We start from the raw sequence: 25,174 nt of genomic DNA on the forward strand, positions 1-25,174 counted from the left end.
TGCCTGAATTTTCAAATTCATACTTTACTGGTGTACTATTGCCCTGAAAGAAGAAAACGTTGCATCATCTGTGATTCTGCAGGAGTAGAATTTAAGTTTGAGGTAAACACACTTAGATCCTGTTGAAATCTGGTTCCTAAAGCTGGAGCAGAACAAATATACAAACAGCACCTCCCAAAGCAGTATCTGCTCTGACTTCGTCTTTTCATCAGAAACAGATGTGGTCAAAGGTTATTTATCACCACTTATTCTGTTTGTCAACCTACTCTGACTGCCTGGCAATGTGAGAGAGAGACGGAGACGGTAAAGGTCTGGCACACACCACTGACACTTTGTCAGCGTCCTCCAGCCAGGCCTGTGGTGGCGGCGGAGGATTTCTCTCTGGTATGTGTCTTTCTTGTCCTTTGATGCTATTTCGTCACACATCTATGCTTCTGATGTTGGACGCACACATGTGGAGTCTTGATGTGAATACAGATAGACGCACTGCACAGACAGTGGATGTAGGCACTCATATTCTCATAGCCCTCACACACATACACACATACTGTACGCCGACACGCACGTAGAGAGCCACTGTCACAGAAAGTCAATGAAAAGACATTAGAACAAGAACACTGAAACAGTAAAGGTACAAATCCACCAAATGGATCATTTTGTGCTTTATAATACGGACTGTTGTTTTGCATCAGACCAACAACCACTAAAATAGAGACTTGTTAGAACATCGTGGCTCCTGTAACTAAATACCACATTATGAGTCACTACGGTGCACTTTGTGTTGGCCCCTTTCAGTGAATGAATTTTGAGTAGATTAATCTCAAATTTCCTCATTCACTGTAGATTTCAATGACGGATTATGAGGAACTTCCACAATACAAGAAGGTCAAAAGCACATTTTTTGTGAATATTGTTTTGTTACGTCAACACTTTAATGAGCACATTGTCACAATTTGGTTCACCTTTAAAAAATTTATTCAGATTACACCGTATTACCATCACTAATATTAGTATTAATCTCATATACTAATACTTGGTGCTGTAATTATTGGCATTATTATGGATTTCATCTTCAACATTATTATTATTGCATGTTTTATCCTTTGCTCTCGCTACTGCAAGACTTGGTCTCCAATTCCAACCATTACTCAGACAGTTGTGTGTGTGTGTGTGTGTGTGTACACGTGTACAGGTGTAGGTGTATGAATGTGTTATGCATTCTAGTCCGGTTTGTCACTGCTCGGGGCTCCTTGCTGTGTGAGCGTATGCCAATACTCCACTTTCTTCCCTTTGTTTTTGAGGCATTCAAACCAGTGTCTGAGTCTCTGACCGCTTGCATTGATGCCCAGCTCCACTCCACCTGCAGGCAGAGAGACAACAGAGAAACACTGAGGTCTAAGTAAGACTACCAATAAGTCAACATAGAACTACTTGACAGAAATACATAGCGTGTAATAGATATTATTACATATTATGTTTTCGAACTGACGTGCCAGGTCTCATGTAAAAGCTGTGACCGTTACAGCTGAACAAAGTGAAGTTATTCTAACTACTTTTTCCACAGTTCAGTAGTATACCAAAGTGCCAAAGTACCAAGTTGCGAAATGATAAGAAGAAGAAAAAATTCATTTTTGCTTCATAACTTCACTGCTTTTTAGACTTTTTCAGCCATACGCTGCAGAGCAGATAATGCAGATTACATTATCTGCTACTACTACTTCTTTTTTTTTCAGACAGCAATTTATCTCAGAGTAGCCTGAAATGCAACAAGGAATCCCAAGTGAATACTACAAGTGCATGCACTGACTACATGCTGTTATTAGTTTTCCATGAAAAGCGGACATTTTGTATTCTTGTTAAATTAATAATGCAATATTGAGCTTTAGCATTAATGTAGTTTAACATTCACATCAGTGAAGATTATTTGGGACATGGGGACAACAAAGGAAATGTACAAAAACTGAAGACAAAATTCCTCCAAACTGAGAGAAAATAAAATATAGGCAGCTAGTTTGGGAATTACAGGAGAGAGGGACACTTGGACAGCAAAGGATTTGTTGAAAGATCATGGCTGCTGAATATAAGGGAGCGAGACAGGAAATGACTCCGGTGAAAGTGGATGGAGGTGGCTGAGGTGTTGTCGGAGAGGCAGGCTGGAAGACAGACTGCCAGACGAAGGCAGTGGTTTGCACTGAGGTTACTACAAAGCCGTACTCCTGGCTGTGATTGCACAGTTCACGGAGCGTGAAGTTTTACATTTTGGCAATGCTGGATTCTAACAAGACATTTAAAAACGATGGCCACAAACAAACAAGGTCAGATTGTAGATCTGCAGCTCATCTGAGTTTTCCTGAGACGTTGCTGCTGGGAAGACAGGAGCATCCTCACAGCCTGAATCCCGTCTCTCTCTGCTGTCTCACACAGAGGGCAGGTTTGAACCTGTCTGAAGCTGAGTTTTGATATGATAATCACGCATGGCACTTTGCCCCCTCTTCCCCCACAGCCATTCCTGCACCTCCACAAAGAGATCGATGGAGTATATACCCTGAGGGTCACGAGTGACAAACGAACAGCCAGCCATGGTGACATGCTATGAGGCGAAGGTAAAACGATGAGGAACTGGAGCCAGAGCAGGTGACCCAGGCAGAAACTCAAGCAGATGTGCAGCAACACCAGCGCAGCTTCTCCGTCTTCTGATTTTACACAAAATCCTCTCATCCACCCCAGCAACAGGTACACAAGTTGTCGTGACTCATGCATCCAGCAGCATTTTTCAGGTGACGGAAGAGCATCCTCCACACTACTGTCCTTCATGTTAGGGGTCTACTCCTGACAACTTTTGCAACTTTCCAAGACCAACTGTTCGACAAATATGCCCACATACTGCAGCAATATGCCAGATGTGCGTAGGCAGAACGTTTTCAGGGATTGTAACTGAAAGTGTTTTCATTTTTTCACTGAGGACTATTTCCTACACATTTTGTGTTGTTTTGAGGAGAAGATTGCGAATACGTCTGAATATCTCAAAACATGCACCATCTCCGAATATTAGCTTTTTGCCAAACTTTCAAATGTGACCAGGGACCCAGCCCTGCAGACCAGAGTTACTTTCACCAAAATGTTTGCAGACAAATGACGAAAACTAAGTGGCTAAAACTAAATAAAATGTAAATGAAATTTTTGTCAATGAATAAAAATTAGATGATGAGTTGTAAAGAGAGCAAATCTGTGTTTTTTCATTTTCATCCGCCAAAAAGAGGAAATCTCTTGTTGACAGGGCTTCAAACGATTTCCTCCTGGGGATTAAACAGCAGCTATTCTCTTGAAAAAATATCTTCGTGGCCATTGATAGCAAAACTCGTAAGAGACAAGCAAGCGTCTGATTTTGAGTTTTATTTTTTGTACTTGCTTTTAAGATGTGCCTGAGGAAAGGCTTGTTTCGCGTCGAACACTTGCGACGCCGTTGGCACAGTGGATAGAGCAAGCGCCTCAGATGCTGGTTCAGATACAGTTGGTGCCATTCCCTGTTCTCTCCTCATAAAGCCATAAAAAAAAGAGAGTGAGTTTTGAGTTCTTGATGCTTTAACCTCAACATTATTCCTTTCTAGCTCCCATAGAATCATTTCAAATAATGCATTGCACTCAAACTAAACCTTTTAGATTTTAGTCGACTAAATCTACCGTAGATTTTGTCAGACTATTAAGGTATTTTATTGACTGAAAGCCCTTCACATGACTAAAATATGACTTAAACTCAATGGCATTTTTGTCAACAGACTAAAAACTGCATGCTGAAAAGGTTTGAATGCAGCCTCTTCAAACTTTTATTATAGTGACTGAAAGTCAGACAGAATTTATAGTAATTGTGATTCATCTTGAGGAACCTGAGAATTATTTTTATGGGACTCTTGACGCAGGGGATTTGACACAGCTGACTCATTTGACATGAGGCTGTGTCACTTGGCTTAAGACTTGATGTTTGCCCCCAAAACAAATACAGCTCCATCCACACAACTACGGCTGCGGAATGAGTCTGGTTCTCATGAAAAGTACCATGCAGTTAGGTGAAGAGATTTCTGGACCAGCGACTGCTGTACAACTAAAAGCTGAAGGAGCACCCTATTGTGACCAAATTAATTTAATTAAATTATATCCAGCTGTATCTGATTGTAGCTGATTTCTGCAATGACATTGATGAAGAAGCAATTACTGAGGATCAATCCCAGCATTGTCAATACCCGATTTGTTTATTAAGATAAGTTCTGGTGCCAATACTGAGACAGCATTTATGGTCTACAACATGGTGTTGCTGTCTCTAGCAGTCACTCTTCTATGTAGTATTTTTATTTGATTTGATTGCTCTTTGACTGTCTTCCTATTTGTGTTTTGTTCCTTATTCGACATTCCCCTGGTGCTGCCGTCTAATCAATCACCCTTATCTCAGCAGCTGTATGATATGTGCTTTCTGTAAGATTGAATGATGCTTCCCTAATGATGTAAAACACACTAAATCAAATTTTGGGCATTTGATTGCTGCCCCAAATTATCCATTTGATTTACTGCCTGGGTTTTCTTGTGTGCTGTTGCCTTTTCTTTTTGTCATCTCATTGTTCCATTTTTTTGTTCTCCATGTGTCTCTGACAACTCACCTTTTACCGCTTGACATCCTCTATATCCTCTGTGAAGCCGATTGGCCCACTTATTATTGCTCACGCTCACTCTCACGCTCAAACACAGGCCTTGAGCTCTCTCCGCCCTTTTTATCAACTCCTTTGCTCCGATCTTTGTCTCTGTGTCATTTTTCTCCCAGTTTAAATTAGCATGACTGGGAGGTTGCTGTAGCCGAACCTACAATGATGATAGTCAGGGGAGGCTGTTATCTGGAGCTGTATGTTAGACATGGCCTTTTCTCCCAGCAGGGCTAATAACCCACTGGGTTTATCTGAACACTGGGAATCTCCCACTAACCCGCACACATACGAGCACTGCGCACACACGTTAGAAAGCAAAACCCCTTGATCTGAAGGTCTCCAGGCTCAGAGGGGGGTAATCCATTCTCACTGTGCATCTCCATTGGTTACTCATCACTCCCTAAGCTCCCTTTGCCTTGATATACTCAGCAGGCCATAGCAGAGCTGTTTAGGAGCCTGATGAAGTAGCAGCAGTTTGATGTGCAAGGAGCCCGAAGAATGAGGATGCAGACCAAGTGTCTTCCTTCTTTTAATATGTAAGCCCTTTCCATTTGACGTTCAATCGCTCTTCTCAAGCCTCATAATTACCCCTCATCTCTTTGCATCTTCTTTTAAACTCCTCTTTCCGCCCACATTTGCCCTGATTTTTTTGTTTTCAGCTATTGCATCACTTTCATTCAAACTCTGGTATCTAGTCATCTACTTTGATGGTGATGCTGCTTCCCTCATCTACTCTTCTTCAGCAAATCACATTTTCTAGCAGCCTACCTATGAAGTCGTTACTCATTCCCAAGTCATAGTCCCACACAGAGATCTCCAGGGTTTTCTTCGCCAGCTGGTCTAGAGATACTTCGTATGAAAACTCCTATGCAGGTGGCACACACAAGAGCACATTTATATCAATGATTCATAAACACAAGGGTTGAAAGGAAAGAGATTGGTGCATTTTTCAGTAGAATCGTGGAGATTGATGCTCAGGACACGTTGACAAATTTAAAAAGTATGGTTTGAAAAGGCAATTACCCTGCTCTACACGAGAGGAAGTCATTTAGAGCTCAGCAGACAAAATTAATAAGCCTCCTGGTGTCTTGTGGTTATTTGCTGTTCACGAGGCACACTTACCTCATTGAATTCAGGATTGAGAGTCTTTTTCTTCACTGAAGTCTTGTACTTAGACTTCTTTCCCATATCTGGTTGTAAGATGCTGAGAAAGAGAGCATAAAGGAGAGGGATTAGGAACTACGCTGTTGTGTGTGATATGTCTAACACCAGGACAATAGTTTCAATTTATTTTAATAGTTTGTTAAATAGTCTCATAATTTTTTTTTTCCTGAGAGCTAGATGTAAAAAAATGCTACATCTCTCAAATCTCCCCAACATCAATTAAAAGAATACACTTTGCATGTGCAATTAGCCTATCAGAGCATAGTAAAATGATCACAATAGCTTATTACTGTATATTTACTATATGATGCTTCAATGGGGACCACTGCTTTAATCAAAAAAACTTAGTGTGTTGTTTCTGATTTCAGTCCAGTGATAGATCAGGGATTCACTTCTGTAAGGAAATGGAGCAATTTCTATGGAGGGACAACTGTAAAAACAAAGTTTTTAAATAGATATCCTCAAATACATTTCACCTCTCAAAGTGGGTCAGAACAGTCATTATTTCTGAGATCAAAGTAATTAATCCATGAATTCATTATCTTCTGCCCTGCTGCAACGATAATGCTTGCTGAGTAGTAGAAACAAAAGGGAGACAGAAAGTTTGCAAAATCTTTTGTTTGAGATAACTGTGACCCTGAAGTCTTTCAAACGTGGGCGGGGACAGTGAGCAGTGAAAAAGAAAAGAGAGCAAGAGAGAGAGAGAAGAGCACATCAGATCATAATCATGCCAATGTTGAAGGAGTACACGCTCGGAAGAAAAGGCAACGGAAGGATTGCTTGAGGGCAAAGAGAGTCATCATCAGCATAAATTCCAAGTCAAGGTATTCAGGCGGTAAGATATCTAACTTTTCTAGGCTCCCCCCTCCAACACTGGTGACAAATCCCAGCCCGACAGCTGATGCGTGACATGGGCTTGGGGCTGTCACCGTAGAGCCGGAATCAGAGCAAGTGATGGATGGAGGTGGAGAAGGAACAGGATGGGGAAGACGAGTTCATAGAAAATGATCACCACCTCTCTTTCATAGAAAATTCAAAGCTTGCCATCAAACGCTTCCTCCAGGCAGAGGCGCATAAAGATCAGAGTGTTTCACCATTTACAGTCTTAGTTGGTATTCTACAGTCGTAGCGAAGACAAAAGAAACAGTTCTCGGAGGATGCAAGATGAATTTTTGTAAGCCAAAGTGTCCTTTCGTCATGAAATATTTGGCTGGACAGCTCAATACTCAACACGAGTGCGATCAATCTTTTATTTTAAGGTTACACCAGTCAGAAAGATTGAGATTCAGTCAAGTTAATATACAAAGATATTGTCTCATTTTGTGCCTGATCTGCTTTTATGACGGTTAGTTAAACCTGCATCGATTCATTTTTTTCTTGGCCACTGTAATGAGCTGTATCATCGTACGATGAAGATGTTATGGGTGAATGTGTTACCAAACTGTTTGCTATTCACACATTCAGCAGACATTGAGAATAATTATTATTCATTTGGAGTAAATTTTTTGGATGAATATACATCCAATTTTCATTCTTTTGTTTTGCTCTTCACCAACCCGTGAGTAAAATATCTGGTGTTTTACAGCCTCTTTTTGCGGGGCAGAGGAGAGACATTGTGTCAAAAAGTAAATGTGTTTAGAAAAATACTAAAATATGCTGCAGACCTGAGGGAAACTGCAGTGAAGACGTATTGGAGACACATTTAAGATCCAACTCGGACTTCATTTATGTTAGATCTGGGCCACATCTAATGACATTCTGTTCGAGGCATGAATCGATCCTGAAACACAATGAATGGCTGCCTAGTCTACTGACATCCTTCACATCATTTTACTATTTCAGACAACCCATCTGCTGTACAGGGAATAATGCTCGTGTGCGTATTTGCTCTGAAAGCAGGTAAGTGAGATGATCACTTGAGACACATGCAGAGATGCATTTTAAAGCCAGGCACAAACAAGACAATTTGATGAAGATGCATGAAAATGCCACGTCTGGACAGAGCCACAGAAAGGATCCTCTCCTCTTTCCAGGACATACTTTTTTTTATTGAATCTAAGCATCTCAAAAATGATCAAAAAGTAAAAAAAAAAAGAAAAAAGAAAAAAGAAAAGTGTTTTATCAGTTTATCTCATGAAATGTTACTAAATGTCTTGTCACCAGTCACAGGCTCAACTCAATGTTTAGCGCATTTTTAAAGGTCATTTTCTCCATGAGATTTATCTTCCAAAATACCTGGCCTGCCTTGTCTTCACAGAAAAAAGGTAGACTGGATGAAAAAGAGGAATCAATTGAGAGAAGCAGCCAAACAAAGCTGCTATTTGACCAGCAGCATGAGAGAGGGTGAGGTGAAAGCCTGAGAGACGCCTCAGTTTGAGCTGTGCCAAATTGCATTTTACATACTGCTCCAGGCTGGCTCTGACGGGGGAATTCCCATTTTCATTGTAACAAAAACAATTTGACAGCAACATTTGTAACAATGATAGCATAAATGAAAATATATTCTACAGCAGCAGCTGAACTATGTTCAAATTACCATGTAAAATTAAAAGTAAAAAATTATTCATAACATGGGAGGCTGGCGAGACGAGGGGATTATCAGCTGTCCCCTAAAAAAGTAGGTTTTTCTCTGGAGAACAAAGTAAGCTAAACGTAGATTTCTGTGCTATATTATTCTCCTGTTTTAGCTCTGTATCACAGATTTTGATATCATATGAAGAATGACACATTTTGAATAAGTAATATAATGAAATAAGCTGTGTTTTTAATATTATTGGATTGGAAAAGGTCTTGTTATCATTTGGGCTGATTTTAATCAGACTTTGTTCCAAGAGTTGACGTTATATCACATTACTTCTAATTTTCATGTTGGTTACTATTTTTCTTGATCTTGTTTGTATTTATTATATGTGCCCCTCCATTTCTTCTTTACATCCTTTAAAATAATAGTTTCAGATGTTAGAAGCATATCTTGCCACTGTTCTGCTCGAGGTTTCTGCCTCTTAAAGGAAGTTTTTCCTTGCCACTGTTGCCAAGTGCTTGCTCATCGGGGGATCTGTTGGGTCTCTTTAAATAAATTTATAAAGAGTTTGGTCTAGACCTGCTCTGTATGTAAAGTGCCTTGATGTAACTTTGTTATGATTTGGCGCTATACAAATAAATCTGATTTGATTTGATTTGATTTGATTTGATTTGATTTGATTTGATCATGTACATACTGGGAATGAAGCTCTCTCTCTTTAGCAGGCAAGTCCAGACACCTGGACAACTATCCCAATATGAAGTTCTTGTTACATTAAGTTCTTGTTTGTTTAACAATCCCTTCACTGCAGTGGTGCTTCAATGCTAAATGATATACTGAAAAGGCACTTTGGCCTTATTATCAGAGAGCGCAAGATTTTAGGAAATATTCTTATTCACTCTCATGGTTTGAGATGGATGAGAAAATCAATGTTCACTGAGATGTTTTGTGACCTTTGGGCTGAGCCAGACCAGCTGTTTTCTATGTTTTCAGTCTTGATGCTGTGTTAAGCTAACTGGCTGCAGGCTGTAGCTTCACATTTACGGTACTGTGGCATTGATCTTCTCATCCAACTCTACAAAATGAATAAGCATTCGCTGAAATGTCAAACTCCTCTATAGGAACGTGTTCAGATGAAATGGCTTGTAATTATTATTTGAGTTGCTTATTGAGTTGTTTATATTCTTCTGATGACTTGTTCTTTTTTCATTGCTTATTTATTCTATCTTTTCTTTCTTTGCCATCACACAACATTCAACATTTTTTCAGCTTCCTTTCCGAAAATGAACATTTGAGTCATGAAAACCAGATTGCACAGTCACATTTGCTCTTCATTTGGTTGAGCCATGAAAGTGTGCTGCTGAACAGCATCCTGACTGCAAACCCAGGTCAGGAGAAACAATGCAAGAACAAGAGCATCCCTGTAAATGCAAAAATAACCCTGAGACAAAAACGCTGAGAAGTGACAGGTAGAATGAGCTGAGGGGAACCATTGATAATAAAAACTGTCACCACACCAACAGAAATGTATAAATAAAAACAAATGTGATCGAGAAGATAAGTGACAACTGAAAAAGATGAGCTAAATATATTCCTGCTGCAGAGAGGAATTATGACTTCACACACATATAATCTAAAGCGTGGAAGTGTGCTTTGTCAGCAGGAAATATCTGACACGTTTTGCACTTTTTTCTGCCTTCACATGCCTTTTTCCAATGTGTGTGTGTGTGTGTGTGTGTGTAGACATACATTTTAATAATAAATTTTACATAAGGTGTGACAAGCAACTCTGGAATAATGCAGCCCCTCCTCAAGGAAGCAAACTAATTTAGTCTTTAAAAATGCTAATTTGTCCTTTTGAATAGAAAACAAATTAGTGCAGAGATCGTTCTGACCTTGTGTCACTCATATTGCTTTTGAAGGTTCATTGAGAGTCACAGAGTGAAAAAGGCCGATTGGAAAAACGCTTCTGGTCAGTTGAAGCAATACGCACGTCACAACATGGACAAAGAACAGCTGGCATCAGCTCAGCTTGAATTACAGATTCCTCTACAGGGTTGCTGGTGTAAAGTGCAGGACATCACCAGACTGACTGTAAAGTAAGAAAGTAAAAAAGCTTGCTAACCAAATGAATTCCCATGTCATCTAAAATGCTCAGTGTACTTTTGGGATGTAATCCACCTTGGCCTGGAATGCCTTCACCTCCTGTCATGCCTGTCTCGAGAGCCCAGTTTATGTTAACGTTTGTCCGGCCACTTCCTGTTTTATTTTGGTAGTTTCCTGTCCAGTAAATGCACTTACTGCTTCCCTTTTTTTTCCCTTGCTTGTTTGATCACCTGTCTGCACCCTAATGTGTTACACCTTTGTCCCATAGCCTCCTGCCCTCGTGTATATACGTGCCGTGTCTTCAGTTGTTTGTTGCCAGTTCGTTGTGTGACTTATCAGTGTGTCTAGTGTGTGTCTTCCTGGTGTTCTTGGAGTTTGCCTCTTCCCTGTCGGTACCTCTGCCTGTGAGTTTGATGATTCTGATAGAGGACTTGGACTGTGTCTTTACCTCAAGATTGCCTTCGCCCTGTTTTTTTATTAATTTTTTTAATTGCCTGATTTTGAACTTTGCATGTCTGACCTTGTGAACTGCCTGATCCTCATATTTGCCTCTGCCTGAAAAAGTAAAGACTTTGTTGGAACTGCTACTGAGTCTCTGTCGGGCGTTTGGGTCCTATCTTTGTACCAGTCTGACACCTCCATTCTTTTGTTCTATTAAGTTCAATCAAAATAACTATTGATTTTGTAAGAGCTATTGTAGAGACCGCAGGAGGATGATAGTGGCCCATCCAATGACGTGAAAATACTGAAGGGAACAAACAAAAACTCTGGCAAAAAAGTCCAAAAAGTCCAAATCACTAAAGTGGCAGGAATAGGAATTGGCACAGAACTTGAACAAATCATGTAAACTGAAGGAGTGCGGCTAAAAACAAAAGAGCCAGTTCAGGGATTCAAAACAAACACAACAAATTAAAATAAAATGCAACAAAGTTTGGTGGGGAAAAGAATGATTTTAGGAGAATGTGATAGATACTCTGCAGGCATTTGTTGCATTTTCAAGCATGTTCAAAACCACTGCGAATCACAACAGGCCAGTAAAGCACAAGATGTCACGTCTAAAACAAATCAATACCTTAAAGAGGAAGGAGAAAAACACAAATGAAGAGAACTCTGTGTCTGAGTGAGAGAAAAAAGTTCTTTCAGCTCTTTGCTTTTGTCTCTCTTGATAGAATTCAGAAGACCATCGATATCCCACCATTGTGGGTGTGTATTGATTTGTTCTTGTCCTCTTGTACAACCCACTAAAAGCAACGTCATTTCAAAATGTTTTTCAATCAAGTAATTCTTGCTTTACTTTCCACTTCCATCCTTCAGACTTGGCTGAAAAGTCTGCGTCGGTCACCAAGCCATTCATGTGAGTCTGGACATTCCTGAACCTGTGTAGGATCACAAGGGAGCTGCCATGCATTGCACAGTGTGGCAATGTGTGTCAAAAAGGTAGACTAGTTGTTTTCATTTCCTGTCAGGTGGCAGCTTTACAAAAGAAAAGAAAATGAATATTAAGGTCACGTTAACATTTCCTGCATGGTTTACCATCACCCTAAGGCCCTAAAGCATCATCTTGATTTCAAAATCAACCTTACGACTACATTTCAAATACACTATTTTGTGTTACTGTCCAAGCCACTCCAAATACTTTAATATATTCCTTTAGCGTCTTTAAAACTTACTTTAAATGCGCTACAGCCTGGAGCTCCTTCTACATTGAAGCCTCCCACTGCTGGAGGTGGCGTTGGTTACAGGACTGCTTGTCCTGTGTGGGAGTGCTTACACCTTGTAATATCAGTATTTAAGTGCGGCAGGCAGATTGGAGATTGAGCTGTGTGGGTTTCATCTGTCATCACCCATGCCTTCCAGGCACAGTGTTGGGCACTTTGCTTCTTCTTGGTTATGTGTTTTTGACTTTGAGGAGACCTGCACTGGCTGACAGAATCTGGAAATATCAGAGTCACTGAATGGAATGAAGTCCTGGGTTGCAGTCATTTTCAGGGATGGCCTATAAGACATCCTCCTTGTGTCTCAGAGTTTATCACTGAATCATGACGCTTCAGTTTAAAAAGGCTGTTCAGTGGAAGAACTGCTTGCTGCCTGTTATGCTGTTTCATGTCAGTCAAACTTCTGTTGACTTCCCAAATGTGTCCCGAATGCAGTAAGGTCCTGGCTTGTGACGCGTGAATGTGCATTTTTCTCTGAATGTTCGTGGGTGTTGTGTCAGAATGGGGCATCTGGCTACTCCCCCTCAGGCCTGTCAGTTGCTCAAATGGCAAAGCCTGAGTAGGAGATTGTACACTGCAGCTCTGACTTCTTTGCTTCTCAGAGCTCTCTCACCTCACCTGTGTGAATCTATTCACCACCGTGAGTGAATTAAGTGCGCTAGTTAATGTCACTGTTTATATCCAGTGGTCTTCCACTGTGATCCCTTGCCATAGCAGCTGCTTTATAAGAATAGCTAATATTGAGTTACCTCAGTTCTTGCTGAATCTTTTTTTAATAATTATAACATCAGAAAACACGGACTGCCCCTATTAGCCAACACATTACATTGGCACTGTAATGGGTTATTACATCCTACATTTGTATGATACTTTCAAAACGAGACTCTTCTTCTGACACTGACACATTACCAATGTAGAATAGTTCTGTTCGACTATAATTTGTAGAATAGCCGGTTAGTTCATGAAAACTGATGCAACTTACATTTTAACAAAGGGGTCAGAATAGCCGTTGGAGTCCATGGCTGCCAGATGGGCACAACGTATGATACCGACCACCAGGCAGCCCTTCTCTGTGTTATAGCACAGTGACACCAGGATACGGCCACGCTGGGGACACAGTAGACAGTGATATCAGACACAGCACCTCTTTCCACCTCCGTCTTCAGTGGATACATGCAGCGAGGTCAGCCAAGCTTATCAAAACACTTCACTTCAGAAAACAAAAATAAAATGGAGGTACCAAATTATTTGAAGTGATGACTGCGAATAAATCTGTTGTACATTGTACTATCTAGGATGCATGTTTGTGTAGGCAGGCAGTAATTAAAGGTCTGCTCCTGGGACAATAAACTGAGCCTCATCAGAGACCAAAAGCTTTCAGCCTCTAACAGACTGGTTAACAAACTGGGTCCATGTGAATAGCTTCCCTTCACACTAATGCGTTAAAGCTCATGTTGCAGACATATATACATGTGATTAAAACCCTTAATTAAAACTATTTATCTCCTTTGTGATGGTGGAATTAGAAGTCAGATTGGAATTGTTGAAAAGATAAGAAAATGAATTGGCCATAAAGGTGACATGTTTTAGTTGAAAATGGTAATAATAAGATCAGTAATGATAAAGCTGATGGTAAAATTACCTCCTCCTCTGCCACAACCGCTCCCTGCTCCACCATTTGATTGTTAGTTTCTTTATTCTGAATGCAAAAGAGAGCGAGAGAGACAGATCATGGTTATATCCAACAGAGCCTCCAGGTAAACATCTATTACTCTGTATAATGTAGCACTTGAAATGGATGTCTGATATGCTGCAGGCAAGCATACACAAGCGGCCAGTCACATTTTGAAATATATGTCCAGAGAAAGCCATTTGGTGTGTGAGCGCCATCCATTCTCACACACTCAAACACACGCACACACACACACACACACACACACACACACACACGCTAACATGTATAATGTGTGTACCTGTGCAATTCTCTCCAGCCCCATATTGTAGCGTTTGTTGTCACCCTCTTTCAGTTTCTTCAGAGCCACTCTCACCTCTCCAATGAATTCATTTCGTCCAAGCCTGTCCATGTCACATACACACAGCCTTGATACACAATATAAACACACACACACACACACACAGACAGACACAAAGTTATAAATATAGATTGGAGAACAGAAGAGAGTCAGTAAGGGATTACAGATGAACCTTGCCACTGCTTCGCTGTGGTCATGAGACTGAGGCAAGTGAAGAAGGTGCCAAATACATTCAAGGAAAAATCAATCAGCAGCCTGATGAATTATGAGAAGCTGTTCGGTTGCAAAGGATTTCAAGAGGGACTCAGTTCTTGGATGTTCACACACTAATTTGTCATAATGGAAACACAACAGATAAGCATTCAGTTTCTTTCAGTTGTCCTAGCTCTCTCTCTCTCTCTGGATTATATGGTGGTGATGAAAGAGATAAACTCAGTCAATGATAAAAGTCAGTAGAAGTCATTGCCTGTATGTCTGTGTAACATTAATCTAAACCTCACAAATGTTGAGTAAGTGAACTGCTTTCAGAGCCTGTTACCTCATTAAACTGCACTAGCTTAAGTCATATTTGATTTGCTTGATTTGATCTGTGTCAAGAGACACAGAGAACTATATCAAAAGAAAATCTTACATCTTTTACAGAAATGGCATTTCAATAACTAGGCATTTACAAAGTTCACCAGTGTCTCCTGAGCTTATTTAAAAGCAAAAGTGGTTAATGAATTTAATCCTTTATGGAGTAATGTGTTCTTCTTGTAATTTCCTTCCAGTAAATATACCTTGAATGTGTCAACCAAACAAAAATCCTTTTTGTATTATGTATCTTAAAGGAGGCAGCTGAGTGAATATCCTGTGCTGTAGCACTAAAGTTCTGTAAAATGATTTCTTCCACAGTGCACTTATTCTAACTGATGGTGGTGTTTGATGGAGGGTGAATACTCAATAAGCTATGAAAGAGTCTTCACAGCGCATCACCTGTTACAATATTCCCTTTGTGCTCAGATATTCCCAGATGGTTTGTTGCTCCTCTTGATTTCTTCCTTGCTCGTAACTTTCTCTCCTCAAGCTCTCGCTTGCTCTTCACAGACCACTACACGAACAAACACACACAGACCTTCCACCTCCTCCTGTTCTCCTCCTGTCCTTTTAACATTTGGACATTTGACATGCTGGTTTCAGCCTTTGAGTCATAACTGATGAGCATCTCTTGCAGAAGCTTCAGAATAGCTCTGACTCATGACCACAGCTGTCACATGATTTATGATCCTCTCCTCTCTCACACATGTAGGATGCTTGTGAGGAGATGGAGGTTGTCATGAAATGTGACACCAGTTTTCTCATCCAAACTATTGGCTTCCCAATCCATTTCTTTGCAGCATCTCCCACAATTTTCCAGTTTTAGCTTTCCTCTAAAAACCAGACAGATGCTCATGGAATCTGTTCAAGCAATGGTGCCAAATTTAGTGTGGCGCTGCTAAGAAAATCTGTCTTCTGAGGTACACTAAATTAGCAGGGTGTTTTAGCACAACCACATGGTGTCTGTACTTGGAAAGTACCACTCTAATAGTTTCACAGAAGTAGGAAGTGTTTCAACAAAAACTGACGTGGATGACCTTCACTGTGGCAGTTAAAAAAAAAAAAAAATCATTGGATCATTCAAACTTTTTTTTTAAAACTTGGGTAATTCCCATAAGCCCACCATATTTCATTCCATGTTAAAAGGATTTGTGTGATTAAAAGCTTACCCATATTTTGGGATTACTTCATGTTCCCAAATATTAATTGAAATGTTGTCAATGAGAATGACACAGTATGTTATATGCCAGATAAAATGTTTAAGATTTTAATACTATACAGATAAATTCCATGACACTTAAAATCCTACTCCGTGTTAATAATTTGGCGAAAAATTCCAGCAATAAATACATTTCAAGTGAATAAAAATGCAGCTTTCCTCAATGCCAGACCATATGTTCAGAAAATCCACAGCTTTAGCTAATATCTTATGATGAAAACGTCTGCAGGTACGGGTTAGGGTTAGGGTTAGGGCAACCACGTGAGGTATTATTTACAGACAGAGGGGTCCCTCTAGACTCCTCCTCTGGGGATCATACATGACCACACAAAATTCTATGGCAATCCATTCTTGAGCTATTTCAGTCTGGACCAAAGTGATGGGCACTGACTGACTGCCGTGCATCATTTGACCAGACTAAAACCAAATCTAACCCTTAATTAAAGTATTTTTTTCTCTCTGATATCAGTCCTCAACTGTAAATCACACCTGAGGAGTCCAGTAACCACTCTCAGCCTCGCTCTCTATCCAAGACCAAATCAAGTCTCCCATTTGTCCCCGTCTACCCACAGCCGAGGACAGTGCAAGTCTATTACAAACCCGACAAAGGGATGGAGAGATAGAGGGAAGAAACTGAGAGGAGAGAAGCCAGAACTGCACAGACATAATTCTTGCAGTCCTTCAACACCCAGGATCACTGTGACACCTACCTCTCATCACAACACCTCAATATGCTTCATCTCTTCTCCTCTAACTGGCAGTATGATAATCATTTTAGTGATAAGTAAGCATAAGTGATAAGTATGAGATTTTCCCAAAGGTGTGCATTCATGTAAGGTAACTAAAGTAAGATAGCCTTTATTGCCACCGCAAGTGCAATTCACCTCAGTTTTTTTGCACATGAAAGGGTTGTGTCATTAAAATGAGGGGAAGGATTGGGGCTCCTTATTATTGTCAGTGCTTGCAAAATCATTTTAAATTTGCCCAAAAGCAGAGACAGGCTGCAGCCACTGATAGGGAAATTTAGACCTAATCTCAAAATCGTGTCAGTTTCACTGCCAGTTTCTGAGGAGCTAAGTTTGTCTCATATTCAGACATCAAAGGATACTGATGAATGTACTTGCTGCAGGTTCTTTGTGTCAGATATTTTTCTGAAGCTTGTGAGGGTGGCTCAAAACAAACAACCTGACTCGTGGGAGATAAGTAAAATGGGTATTTCTTTCAAATGCTTTAACATAATTATGATTGTAAGATTTAATAATAGAGTCTAATTTGCCATAATAGAGATTTTTGCATTGTATTATAATTCAGTTTACTTTTAACTCAGGACCTGAGCACCTCAGGCAGCACCGCTGCACCAATTAAAGGATTAGCCTGCATGAGACCAACCATGACGTCTGGATTGGGGACAGCATTCATTAGTTTACTCAGCTAACCCTAACCCTTCATTCTTCATAATAGATTGGACCTCTTGAGGGGTGTTGGAGATAGAGTCTACACACAGGGGAATAGAAATGTTGAATGCAGAATGAGAAATAAATGCCATGACAACCTTCCTCTAAGTAATTTGATAACCGACAGTTTGCGTTGAGGTGTATTTTTCCACAGCATGATGGGCTTATATAATTGTTGTCAATGGGAGAATGATGGCAAAATGAATGATCACATCCAGTCTTTCACTGTGTGCTACATAACTCATTTTACAGGTAGGTTGTTGACACCAAAGACATTTTAATGACTCAAAAAGTCTTCTAAAGTCTTCTAAATTTTTTCTCCATCTTTCTTCTTAAATGTATGAACAAAAACACTGCTCATAAATATTCCTTCTTTTGACATGAAAGCTCCTTTAAAGTTGAATTTGATTGGTCTGACCCAGTTTAACAATGAACTTTGCACTATACAGCCCTTTAGGCAGGTTTACAACAGCAGAGTCCTCCTGCTCATCATGAAGATCAAAAAGTGCAGCATCTCCTCATCAGATCCCTGCTGGGACCAGGGGAAAGGGATGCAGCAGGGCGCAACCCGAAGAGCTGTTTCTATATCTCACTGCTTTTTGTGTAATGAGAACAAAGTCTGTCTGCTGGCTGAGGTATCTGGTTGGCACCTAAACTCGCCCTGAGAGAGTTGGAGCAGGTTTTTCTTTGGTTCTCCGTCTGTCGCTTGCTCTCCCTCAATACTTCCACACACTAAGTCATCGCTTGATTCACTTCCTCTTGTTCTCTGTCACATATTTCTAACTGTCCTCATGCCTTAGGGTGTTTTTTTGGCTGCCTTTAAGTATACGTCTGCCCATCACTTAACTCATTCATCGTTACACCCATCTCACTACTCTTTCTGAGCTACCCTCTCCACGCAGTCTATCTTTTGAACACCTCTTGGATTCTCTCTTTTTGGCCCCTCTAGTTTCCTCTTCCTCAGCCCTCTATCTGTCACTTGACATCATCCACACTTTTTCTCCTGCTCTCTTTCTCTCGCCGTCTCTTGCTTGACAGTCGTCATACTCCTCCTCCCCCTCTTGTTCCTTGTTTTGGCTGCCCAGAGCCCCCCTGCTGCTTTGTGTCTGTGAGCCATGTCCTTGAACAGAGGTCAGGTGGTTTCCTCTAATGTGAGGGGTCTCTCCTCAAGCTGCTGCTGTGTGTGTGTGTAATTGGGGAGAGACAGTAAATGTTTTTTCTGAATGTGTGCGTGTGTAAAAGCTCAAGGATGCATGTTGTTTGCATATATATGCCTGTGTGTATGTGTGTATCTTTTTCTGTGTGTAGCAGAGAGGCCATGCATGTTCATATCCGTCAACTCTCACCCTCGAGAGACACACAAGAGTGTAAACACCTGACTCTCTACACTTGTGTGTGCAGTGCAGATAGGATTGTGTGTTTGTGTGGGTGCATTGTTGTGCTTGCTTCCTCAGGATAAACAATGCCATCCAACCCTATTATGAATCTGCTGAGCAAACTGACAGAGATTGTATGCAGCACCCACATTCACAAACATGCACATGACAAAAATGCGTCAATCTTTTTGGGCCAAGATGGCGGCACTTGACCTCAATCACTCCATATGGAGAGCACAATGGGGAGGAAGGGGCGGTGACTCGCCTCACAGCAAACACCTGAACGGTTACTGCAGCACCAGCAAGTGGAACAGTTGGCTAGCATCGCTTGGCTGCAATAATGAATTACCTGGAAAAGCCAACTGGGAAGCTCAGACAGCTGCTGGCGGTCCGCTTGCTAAAATAAACTGGTCACTTTATCGTCTGGGGAAAAGTGCTAATTGCTGGCAAGCTTAGCACATACCTGAGTGTTTTGGTGGTCATGTCAGCTGCTGTGATGCCATGGTACACTAGTGTTTCGTTCCACACAGGGTTTAGCGTGTTCTTCAGGGTTTTTGTGCGTAGCTTGTTTGCCTGAGGAGGAAAAGCAGAAGATATGAAAAGAAGAAAGAGGAATTAAAAAGAATGAGAAAAAATTGTTTGATGGTTGATGCGCCAAACTCGTTAGATCAAAACTAAATAAAAAACATAAAAAGTAAAAACACAAATAAATAAATAAAAAGTAAAGTGGAAGTAAAATGGAGGGACAGTAAAAGATTGAGAAAAGAGGAGAGGAAAAAAAGAGTGGAGGACATGGTTTATCTCTGTCCCTCAGGAAATCACAGACATCTGCTGCCTACTTTTTCAGAGGAGAGTGAGAGGACGCAAGGTTTCCCCTGCCTCACCTGTCCGTCTGTCTCCTCCCTGACAGGCAGTGCATTAGTACTGGCCAGACCTCCAAAACAAGCACTGCTCCTCACACGTAACACAACAAAGCAGCCAATTAAAGTGCACAACACAATAAGGGTGAAAAATTGAGGCTTTCCAAAGGAGGAAATGCCCACGAGTCCCAAACAGCTTTACTACCCATAAATAAAGCTTTCAGTCACTTGCTGCTTCATTTCCCACAGTTGCCTCAAGGATATCTTTATCTTGTTTTTATTGCATATTTCTCTTTGTATTTATTTTAATGTTAGTAAACCCTTCAAGATATTTGGCCTGCATACCAAAAAATAAAATGTTGCACTATTAAGATGAATGTTTTCTGTATCTAAGTTACAGTCAGGGTTGGGGTTGTATATTCACTACAGAACCCAAATTGTGTTGCACCACATTTGAAAATAGTCCCAGGTATCGCATTTTCACGCTCAGCTCCTCACGTACAGTAATTACCAACCCATGTGTCACTCCTGTGTCCTGTGCCCTTTCGTGAATTTTTACAATGTGTAGAGGTCACATATGTTTTTGTACTGAATGCAGAAAGTACATTGTTTATCATCAGAAACTCCAGCTGGCAGAGAATGTGAGTAGTCTATTCTCCAACATATTCCTGTCTGAAGCTTCACTGATAAAAAAAATCCAAAAATGTACCCCCGCTCCCCTTCTGCTCGAGTCAGCCTGTTGTTACAACGCCTTGGGCCAGATGCTGAAACCTCCCTTCCATCTTCTCTCCCCTCATTTGTTTTTGTCCCCGCATCCCTTTGTTGTGTCGCCCACTGTGCCAGCCTTCCTCCTTATTCTTTTCCTCATACCTCTTTCTCATTCACTATTCACTGGAAACTTTTGGTTTATCCATGAGGGTCGGCCCTTCAGAGCTTGATCCGTGCTTTCGATTCACGTCGTTTGTAGGATTCATTAATGTGCAGGAGGACTTGTGCTCAGGCAGCAGCAGAGTCACGACTCACTGTGATGTAGCACAGTCGTGTATGTGCCAGCACAACTCAACACAAGCAATAATTCACACACAATCATCACTCCTTATTGACTGAACTGGGTTGGTTTTCTGAGCCATCTTACCACACATACCATCCACAAACGTCTAAATCTGCAGCTCCTTCTTTCTCCCCTCTGTCACTCTCTGCCTCAATTTTCTCTCTACAATAGTGCATTGACATCAGTTTCAAAATATTTTATCTCTAGCCCTCCGTCTGTCCATCACACTCTCCTGTCTTTCTCTCCATTTGTCTGTCCATGAGTCTGTTTACTTATTTCCTGCTCTCTCTCTCTCTCTCTCTCGATTTCCCATGGCTAAGAGTGAACTAAGTCTGCCAGTGAGGGAATTTTATTTGTACCTTGATTAAGAATGGGCAGAAAATACCAGTTAAAACCACGTAGGTGCCAAAAGCTATTGCGTATTTGCATGTTTTAGTGAGAAAGAGGAGGACAGCGATAGAGAAGGAGGCAGGAATGAAGGGAGCATCTCAGTGTGACTGTGACTAAAGCCTGAGCATGTGTCTCCACATATCCACAGATCATGCACTGCATGTGTTGCAGCATGTGTTGTGACACAGAAAGACAGCCAGCCTGACTGTACACTGGAGGACGTCAGAGTCAGAAAGGGGGACAATGCGTGGGGACGGTGGGCGCGTGTGCGTCTGTTCTCAGTTCTCCACATAAACTGAAAGCTTTTGTGCTGGGGATTATTCATTGTAACGCTCACACTCACAGTCTGAATGTGGACATTGGTAGGTGTGTGAGTCTGTCATCCTCAATTCTTGTTCTGCGGGCTCTCACTTTTCAAGGGACGCCCCCCCCCACCCACCCTTCTGTCTGCTTGGTATCGAGCAGACTGAGGGTCATGGGTACTTACTTACTCATTGCCGCTTTCTCTGTGGCCCCCCATTCCCACTCCCAGCGCACACAGACACACACCACCACTGCCACTGCCACCTCCTCCACCTCTCTCCCCCCATCAACACTTGGCTGCTGACGTGAGCTGTGTAACAATCCTCCCTGTTTCCATGACAACCACCTGCTGCTGTCCTCCCCTCATCCGTCTCTCCTTCCCTTCTCCATCCCCATGCACCCCCACCCGCCTCCCCCTTTCCTCACTCTCAGTTGCCTCCCTTATTTCCACACACTGTTGATATTTCAAGGTCAAAGAGGGTCTCAGCCAGATCGTGAGAGGGAGACAGAGAGAGGGGTGAGAAGTGGGTGAAGGACACAGATAACAATGGGAGAGAAGGCACACTGAGGACAAACATCCCCCAGACATTGTTATTGTTCACACCTAAGACCTCAGACAGCGGCCTCATTCAACTTATCTTGGCTCAGCAACCCCCCACACTTATCATAACTTCAATTTGTGTCAACCTTGAGCCAAAATGGCCGACAACAGGTTGCATTCTGTACAAGCTGGGGGGGCTGCTGTTGCGGTGAGCGTTATCTTGCCTGCTGCTTGAGCTGAAAACAAGATGAGAACGGTGCAGCAGACCGGAACGTGTTTGTGCTCGATAAAGCAGCGCATTGGATGAGCCACATTGAGTAGTAACCAACCGAAAAGCTCCCTGCGACGGACTAAATTACTCTGCTTCCACGTTACATTTCCTGCAAGAGCACTTTGACCTTTTTATGGTGTCTGATCAAGAAGAATCAACAACGGAGGCTATTGTTTGCAATAAGTACAATCAGTTTTTGTTTCTATGGTTAAAAGCCATGCAAAATGCTTCTTATGCTCTCGTGTTTTCAATAAAAGGATCACCAGCAGGAGATTACCAGCAGGTTCTATGCAACGTGGAACCTCATTAGAAAGTGTCATGTCTGGGACGGCCCAGTGTGGTAGCATGTTACATTAACTGCCAATGAGGAAAGGTTGGAGCGGTGACCTTGCTAGCTCCTGGGAGAAGATGAAGCTTGACGTATGGATCGGCCAACCCATTGGAGTCCATGGCTTTCAGTCCCTGTGGACACACACACACACACACACACACACAAACACACACAGACACACACATATATGTACTATAGTCTCAACAGTGACATCACCATGCCCTCAAACACTTTACACAACTGACAGAGTCAGAAAAGACAGTGAATATGACAGAGCTCCTCTGCTGTAGATATATCTCCACATCACCTCTGGGTGTTTCTTTCCATGCCACTATTTTCTGTCCTCAGTTCTATTGTGCTGTCTTTAAGGGAGCCACTCAGCAAGATTTACATAATTAACATCAAGACACAATGTGTGATACAAGGCTTGTGCCCTTGTATGATAGCTATGCTAAATTTGTCTGCCACTGCAATAGAGCAACATTTGTACTGTCTGAAAATGATCTTGCCTTGCACTGACAGGCTGCGTCTGGTGTGGTGGGGGTGAGTGGTGAACATGCTGCTTTATCAAGAAGTTGAGAGAAAGCTGTTTGACGTCTTGTGCAAACATAAAAGCATTACGGTGGAACTGTTTTCATTAGGACGTCAATGGGGATTATGTAACCTCACGCACTACGCACACACACACACACACACACACACACACACACACAGGCCTGCTTATAAGAAAGAGAGACTGAAATTGTATACCTTTGCCTTGTGAATAGTACAATGAAGACAGTTGTTCTCCTGATCAAAGAGCAGGCTGAACTCCAGTGTTCCCAGGTAGGCTGAAAACAACAAACCACCGCAATTACTGCCAGTAGAGAGGCAGACACACTCAGTCACACATACAAACTCAAAAGCTCTGAGTCATATTTGAAGCAGATGGCCTGACACTGCCAAATACGAATTGATCTGTTTTGTTTGATTACTTTTTGGAGGAGAGCAGAAACTTGCAGGCTGAGTCCCACCATTGCAATGTTGTCTAATAAATCATCACAGGCGCCGTGTCACATAAAAGTGGGATTGACAAACAATTTTTAAAAAATGCTTACTCCCAATATTACTCTACTTCAGGGGAAAATGCAAAAACTCACTTTGGGTGTTTCTGCTGTATTGACGCAATTTTCACATGAATAAACATGCTGAAACCAAATACTCTATACTCAAGCAACTGTTCAACCACAAAACTTTGTATATCCCACAAAAAAACTCACTGTCATCATCATCAGAGTCAAACACCTCCTCCCTGTCTCCGTCGTTGTCCCCCCTCCTCTCCCCATCCTTGAATCCCCCACCCGTCTCCCCATTAAAGTTTTCCTCTCTCAAGATCTTTTTCTCCCTTGGAGGCGGTGGCGTGCAGGGGAAGTCGTGGAAACGGGGGAAGAAGTCGGAGATCTGTGGGATGGGGAGGATGGGGCCCGGGCACACATTGATGGCGAAGTGCTCCTGCATAGAGATCTTGACTGGCGAGGGAGGGGGGGGAATGGTGGAGTGGGGCGTTGCCAAGGGGGAGGAGGCGGTTGAGGAAGGGGTGGATGTGGAGGAGGGGGGAATGTTCAGGTGAGTGGTGGAGGCGGGCGGTGGGGGTTTGGAGACGCTCATGTGTACTGTCGAACGGGACTGGCAGTGTGTCGATGAGAGGATGAGAGAGAAGAGAGAAAGACAAGAATGCGTTGACAGCAACAGAGAATTTACAAGCTGGGCTCATTGCTGGGGCTCAAAGGCTAGAAGAACAAAGCCATGTCCTTCCAGCTCCTCTGAATTTCCAACAGCAGCCGGGGATCAATTCTATTCCAGGCAATTCAACACCGACAATGTGTTGAAATTCACAACACATCTGAAACTTCCTGGAGAAGTCAAAAATATGTTCCCGATCTCATCCATTGATGCAATCCTGATTTCTCTAAGGCTAAAATAGAAATTTTCAGAATTTTTTTTTACACTTCAGGTGTGACTCACACAATGTGTCAGCAGCCGAAGTCTGTGCTCAGAATAAATATTCAAATGCAATGATAACTAGACTTAACTGTAATCTTTCCCTTATCGCTCTCCTTCATTTCTCTCTCACTGCAAGCTGCCAGAAAAATATTTACATCATAATATTTGAAGCTGTTCTCAAACCTTGGCATATTTGTCACTAAATGTATTGTAACACCTGTCACAAAACATCACTCTAAATAAGCCAAATGCTATCATTTCCTATTTTCCTCGCAGTGATTAAGAGATTGTGGAGACGTGGTTCCTCTGACAAACGCCCCCAAATGTGCTGCCTTGTCCTTGTAATTTCAAAAATGTATTTGGTTCTAATGATCACAGGGACATAACAACGGTCCCCGTGTTAAGTGGTGCCTGCCCAGATTAAACTTCTAAAGAAAATCAATTCAATTTAAAGGTGTTTAAATTTAAATTTCAGTGAGAATTGGATGAAAGAACTACAATATTAAAAAGTCAATAAAGACTCCATTCATAACATAGGCTGGTGGACAAAATGACCACTTTTATGAGCAAGCACTGTCACAGTGTGAGA

The 25,174-nt window shown here is 41.7% G+C and overlaps 1 protein-coding gene across 1 annotated transcript; it reads right to left on the reverse strand.

The window, feature by feature from the left end:
- Nucleotides 1-1,047: 1,047 nt before the first annotated feature.
- doc2g (double C2-like domains, gamma) lies at nucleotides 1,048-24,249 on the reverse strand. The gene is made up of 10 exons (XM_029509822.1): nucleotides 23,862-24,249; nucleotides 23,353-23,432; nucleotides 22,659-22,733; nucleotides 19,319-19,428; nucleotides 14,171-14,297; nucleotides 13,840-13,896; nucleotides 13,180-13,304; nucleotides 5,814-5,895; nucleotides 5,460-5,556; nucleotides 1,048-1,360 (listed from the first exon to the last, which is right to left on the reverse strand). The coding sequence occupies exons 1-10, from the start codon at nucleotides 24,247-24,249 to the stop codon at nucleotides 1,221-1,223; spliced, it is 1,281 nt and encodes a 426-aa protein (XP_029365682.1). The 3' UTR covers nucleotides 1,048-1,220.
- Nucleotides 24,250-25,174: the final 925 nt, after the last annotated feature.

The sequence above is a fragment of the Echeneis naucrates genome, chromosome 1, assembly GCF_900963305.1.
Source record: "Echeneis naucrates chromosome 1, fEcheNa1.1, whole genome shotgun sequence".
In the NCBI taxonomy this organism is placed as follows: domain Eukaryota; kingdom Metazoa; phylum Chordata; class Actinopteri; order Carangiformes; family Echeneidae; genus Echeneis; species Echeneis naucrates.

Bases quoted from the DNA above. Each gene is read 5' to 3' on its own strand.
- doc2g (XM_029509822.1), bottom strand. From the start codon at position 24,249: ATGAGCGTCTCCAAACCCCCACCGCCCGCCTCCACCACTCACCTGAAC. The intron at 19,429-22,658 runs GTCACCGCTCCA...TTTCCTCCTCAG, and splicing joins TTCTCCCAGGAGCTAGCAAG to GCAAACAAGCTACGCACAAA. The intron at 1,361-5,459 runs GTAGGCTGCTAG...CTCTGCCTGCAG, and splicing joins AATGAGTAACGACTTCATAG to GTGGAGTGGAGCTGGGCATC.